The sequence below is a fragment of the Pararge aegeria genome, chromosome 23 (genome assembly GCF_905163445.1).
Source record: "Pararge aegeria chromosome 23, ilParAegt1.1, whole genome shotgun sequence".
NCBI classification, from domain to species: Eukaryota; Metazoa; Arthropoda; class Insecta; order Lepidoptera; family Nymphalidae; genus Pararge; species Pararge aegeria.
In genome coordinates, this window is record NC_053202.1 from 9,362,552 (window position 1) to 9,368,451 (window position 5,900).

General features: G+C 37.3%; 2 protein-coding genes across 2 annotated transcripts; both read left to right on the forward strand.

Annotated features, from left to right (window-relative positions):
• The first annotated feature begins 2,172 nt into the window (after nucleotides 1–2,172).
• LOC120634096 lies at nucleotides 2,173–4,891 on the forward strand. The gene is made up of 4 exons (XM_039904489.1): nucleotides 2,173–2,622; nucleotides 2,690–2,918; nucleotides 3,022–4,706; nucleotides 4,772–4,891. The coding sequence occupies exons 1-4, from the start codon at nucleotides 2,173–2,175 to the stop codon at nucleotides 4,889–4,891; spliced, it is 2,484 nt and encodes an 827-aa protein (XP_039760423.1).
• LOC120634340 lies at nucleotides 4,884–5,232 on the forward strand. The gene has a single exon (XM_039904853.1). The coding sequence runs from the start codon at nucleotides 4,893–4,895 to the stop codon at nucleotides 5,217–5,219; it is 327 nt and encodes a 108-aa protein (XP_039760787.1). The 5' UTR covers nucleotides 4,884–4,892; the 3' UTR covers nucleotides 5,220–5,232.
• The last annotated feature ends 668 nt before the right edge of the window (nucleotides 5,233–5,900 follow it).

The following is a 5,900-nucleotide window of genomic DNA, read 5'->3' on the forward strand; positions in this document are numbered from 1 at the left end:
TATCATAATCGATAACTATAATCAAATATCATAATCGATAATTAGTATTTAATATATAATTGTAAGGCGATGATCTTCGTTCACCAACTTAAACCTAAAGCTACGAGGGTTCCAAACACGCCTTGGTCTAAGAAATGCCTACAACAAACTTAGCCGGGAATCGATAATGTAAACGATTTTAACATCGATTTTGTTATCAATACTGATATCGAAGTCAATAACAAATACGATTATAGTTATCGATGACAATATATTATAAATAAATATACTACGACAATACACACATCGCCATCTAGCCCCAAAGTAAGCGTAGCTTGTGTTATGGGTACTAAGATGACTTATAATAATATACATATAAACACCCAGACATTGAAAATAAAAATATCGATATTATGATCGTTATCGATAACGATATCAATATCGATTTCAATATCGATATATTGACATCGATATATCGATATCAATATCATATTATATCGATATCGATATCGATATTAGAACCGATGTCAATATCGATATCGACATTATAATCGATATTATTATCGATATCGATATCAATATCAATTTTTATATCAATATCGATATTAATTTTAATATCGATGTCTATATCGACATCGATATCGATATTAAAACCGATGTCAATATCGATATCGATATCGATATAAAAATTTATGGTAATATCGATATCGATATCGAAATTAAAATCGATGGCAATATCAATATCGATATTAAAATCGATGTCAATATATCGATATTGATATCGATATTGATATCGATATCGATAATAATATCGATTTTAATATCTATATCGATATTGACATCGGTTTTAATATCGATATCGATGTCGATATAGACATCGATATTAAAATTAATATCGATATTGATATAAAAATTGATATTGATATCGATATCGATAATAATATCGATATAGATATTGACATCGGTTTTAATATCAATTTTAATATCAATATCGATATAATATGATATTAATATGATATCATGATCGATATTATTATCGATATCGATATTGACATCGGTTTTAATATCGATATCGATCATAATATCGATATTTATATCAATTTAAATTTCAATATTGATATCGATATCGATATAATATGATATTAATATGATATTATGATCGATATCAATATCGATAACGATATCAATAAAGATATCAATATCGATATCGATATAGATATAAATCATAATATCGATATTAATATCATATTATATCGATAACGATATCAATATCGATATCGATATCGATATCAATTTTAATATCGATACCAATTTTAATATCGATATCGATATTAAAACCGATGTCAATATCGATATCGATATCGATATTAAAATCGATGGCAATATCAATATCGATATTAAAATTGGTATCGATATTAAAATTGATATCGATATCGATATCGATATCGATATTGATATCGATATTGACATCGGTTTTAATATCGATATCGATGTCGATATAGACATCGATATTAAAATTAATATCGATATTGATATAACAATTGATATTGATATCGATATCGATAATAATATCGATTATAATATCGATATCGATATTGACATCGGTTTTAATATCAATTTTAATATCAATATCGATATAATATAATATTAATATGATATCATGATCGATATTATTATCGATATCGATATCAATATCAATTTTTATATCAATATCTATATCAATTTTAATATCGATATCAATATCGATGTTGATTGTTGATTTAATATCGATATCAATATCGATATTGATTTAATATCGATATTAATATTGATATAGCCCTTGCCTCCGGGCCTACACGGAGGCATTAACCCGGCCCTAGGGGGGACAGAGTCACCTTCTCTGCCCTCCACTGGGTATTTCCCGTCCGGCGCGTCAACGTCGCGGGGGTGGGCACCCCCCCACTTCAGTAGGCTGGAGTGGTGGGGTGGCTAAGTTCGGTCGGGGACCCAGTACCATGGGGTATAGCATGGAACCCATGCCCAGGAATACGGGTGAAGTCCTCAACGGCTGTGAAGGCGGAGATGATGATCATCGGAACGGCGGAACAGGCGGAGGCAGCCTTCACTAGAGGCACCCTCTAGTGAAGGCTGCTTCTGGGTAATGGATAACCAGGCTTCACTAGATCTACACTTCTAGGCAGGGGTGTAGTAGGGATGGCGGCGGAAGAGATCTTTGGATCCAACGGCGGCGCCCAAAACTCTCCACGAGAGGCACTGCCTTGGCGTCAGGCGGCAGCCGGTCGTAAAAAAATCAAAGCCACTTTTTATCCTTGTCCAAAAATGAAAAATACAACAAAGAGAGAGCGATTAAATGTTAGGGCGTACCCCTTAAGCGACGGTCAGAGCAACACATGCAATACATGCGCAATGCGATTGGCTACGTGGAACGTAGGCTCAATGACGGGCAGGAGTGCCGAACTGAGTGACGTCTTACAGCGACGTCGTATTGATGCATGCTGTATTCAAGAGACCAAGTGGCGGGGATCAAAATCAAGATTAATAGGTAATGGGTATAAACTGCTCTACCATGGGTCAGAAGCTAAGAACGGAGTTGGAATTGTACTGTCCAGTAATTTAAGTAGCAGGCTCGTCAATATCGAACGCGTAAGTGACCGGCTTATGTCGGTAAAGATTGCCTTGGATAATCAGCAATGTTTTAACATCGTGACAGCATCACCTCAGACCTCAGACAAACTGTACGGAGGACGAGAAAGATTCTTTCTGGGAAGACATACACAAGCTTGTAACGGAAATACCGCCAAAAGAAGCCATTCATATCGGGGGTGATCTCAATGGTCATATCGGAGCGAGTAATAACTATTTCGATAGATGTCACGGCGGGTTTGGATACGGAAACCGCAACCGTGATGGTGACCGCATTCTACAGTTCGCCTCTGACTGTGATCTTGCTCTTATTAATACTTTCTTTAAAAAAAAAGACACTCACCTCATAACTTACAAGAGTGGCGGACACACAACACAAATAGATTTTTGCCTTGCAAGGCAAAACCATTTGGGACGGTATAAAGATTGCAAGGTTATACCAGGAACCTATGACCACCCAACACCGACCATTAGTTGCAACCTATAGGTTACCAAAAGCACTAAAGTCCAACGTAACAATATCATCTAAAATAAGATGGAGGCGCCTAGAGGAGGCAAGTGGCGACATGCTTACTACAACTGTCGCTGAAAAACTTGATTCCATGAACAATATAGATCGCAACGCAAACGATATGTGGGGTGAGTTTGAACCTGTCTGTAGAACCAACGCCGAAAAACACCTAGGGCGAACAAAGCCCAGAAAAGGCCCCTTTAAAGAAACTCACTGGTGGCAAGACACTGTTAAAGAAGCAGTGAAGACCAAAAAGGAGCACTTTAAGAGATGGCAGACCACGGAGGATCAGACTGACTTATATCTATATAAGGAAGCAAAGAGAACATCTAATCGACAGGTTGCAATTGCTAAATGCGAATCCAATCGTGATTTTTATGAAAAGCTGGAGACGGCAGAGTCAGAGGTTGATATACATAAAATTGCAAAGACGAGAAACAACAATACCAAGGATTACAGCACGATAAAATACATTAAAGATCCCAACAATAGAATATTAACAGAAGACGTTCACATAAGAGATAGGTGGGTGGAATACTACCGGCATCTTCTAAACGTGTCCCACCCCATAAAACATGAAAGCGCGAAGCCTACACCAGTTCAAGGTCCTGTCCCATGCATTGTTATAGATGAAGTCAAAAAGGCAATCAGACAAATGAAGAACAATAAGGCCGTAGGCCCTGATGAAATTCCAGCCGAGATCTGGAAGCGATTAGGAGAACTGGGAGAACTCTGGTTGCTTGAACTATTTAATAAACTAGTTATTGGTCAGCCTATTTCGAACTCATGGCGACAAAGCTTTTTAGTACCTTTTTATAAGGGCAAAGGAGATGTCAGGGACTGCAATAACTACAGGGCCATAAAACTTATGTCGCATACGTTCAAAATTTGGGAAAGAATACTTAATAATAGAATAAGAGACATCGTTGAGTTAACTCCCAATCAGTGCGGCTTTGTCACGGGCAAAGGTACATCCGATGCTATACAAACCATTCGAATCATGCTTGAAAAAGCGAAGATTAACAAGTCCAACCTACACATGATCTTTATAGATTTAGAAAAGGCCTTTGACCATGTTCCCAGAAATTTGATATGGCAGTCGCTGAGAGCACAAAATGTTCCCGAACAATACATTTGTCTAATACAGGACATGTACAACAATGTTACCACTCAAGTGGTAAGCGCCGCTGGAACTAGTGATGGGTTTGCAATTGAAGTCGGAGTACATCAGGGCTCCGCACTTAGTCCTTTGTTATTCAATGTGAACATGGATTATCTCACGAAAGACTGTCAAAGACCCGTACCCTGGAACATCTTGTACGCAGACGATGTCGTGCTCATATCTGACACTGTTGCAGAGCTACAAAGTCAATTAAATCTCTGGATAACATCATTGGAAGAGAATGGTCTTAGAATCAGCCGAGGAAAAACTGAGCACATGTCCTGCATATTCGATGGTACAACCGACGCCGCCCAAATTAAATTCTTTATTAATAATACTCGTATTCCCACAGTAAAGCAATTCAAATACCTCGGATCCATAATAAGCAACGATAGTAAAATTGACGATGACGTGACTTATCGTACTACAGCTGGCTGGAATAAGTGGAGACAGCTCACAGGCGTAATGTGTGACAGAAGAATGCCCCTAAAGATCAAAGGGAAACTATACAAAACTGCAATCCGCCCTGCCATACTGTATGGTACGGAATGCTGGGCCGCTACCAAAAAGCACAGGACAAAGTTACACACCACTGAGATGCGCATGTTACGCTGGTCAGCGGGCGTCACCCGCCTCGACAAAATCAAGAACGAGTATGTTAGAGGTAGTTATGGAATCACTCCCATCGTTCATAAATTACAGGAAAAACGATTGCGCTGGTACGGACACGTTGTCAGACGACCCGCAGACCACATGGTACGAGTAGCCCTGGACATACCGACGACGAAGCGTGGGCGCGGAAGACCCCCCGCCACCTGGTTAACGACGGTCCAAAATGACCTGAAGCTAAATGATATTAACGCGGAAACTGCTCAAAACCGTCTTGAATGGAGGAAACGGACAAGGAGAGCCGACCCCAGATGATGGGAAAAGGCGCAGACAGATGATGATGATCAATATTGATATAAATATCGAAATTATGATCGATGTCTATATTGATATAGACATCTATATTAAAATTAAAATTGATATCGATATTGATATCGTTATCGATATTGATATCAATAATAATATCATATTAATATCATATTATATCGATGTCGATATCAATATCAATATCAATATCGATTAAAATAATAACTATCGATGAATATCGATATTAATATCGATATCTATATTGATATAAATATCGATATTATGATCGATGTCTAAATCGATATCGATATAGACATCGATATTAAAATTAATATCGATATTGATATAAAAATCGATATCGATATTAATATCGATATTCATCGATAGTTATTTTTTTTTTTAATTTAATTTTTATATCAATTTCGATAACAATATTGATATAAATATCGATATTATGATCGATGTCTAATGACAATGTGAGATGGTGATAACAAAAAGAACACCCGGCTAAGTTTGTTGTGAACTTCTTCTTAGACCAGGGCGCGATTGGAACCCTCGTAGCTTTAGTTTTAAGTTTACGATTGTAGTTATTGCCATCACTACTCACTGCTATGTACACATTTTGTATATAATAACGCATCAAAAGTGCCATCTATGTGCCTATTTGAATAAAGAAATATTTGACTTTGA

Bases quoted from the DNA above. Each gene is read 5' to 3' on its own strand.
- LOC120634096 (XM_039904489.1), top strand. From the start codon at position 2,173: ATGGCGGCGGAAGAGATCTTTGGATCCAACGGCGGCGCCCAAAACTCT. The intron at 2,623-2,689 runs GTAAGTGACCGG...ACATCGTGACAG, and splicing joins GGCTCGTCAATATCGAACGC to CATCACCTCAGACCTCAGAC. The intron at 4,707-4,771 runs GTGACTTATCGT...AATGTGTGACAG, and splicing joins ATAGTAAAATTGACGATGAC to AAGAATGCCCCTAAAGATCA.
- LOC120634340 (XM_039904853.1), top strand. From the start codon at position 4,893: ATGCGCATGTTACGCTGGTCAGCGGGCGTCACCCGCCTCGACAAAATC.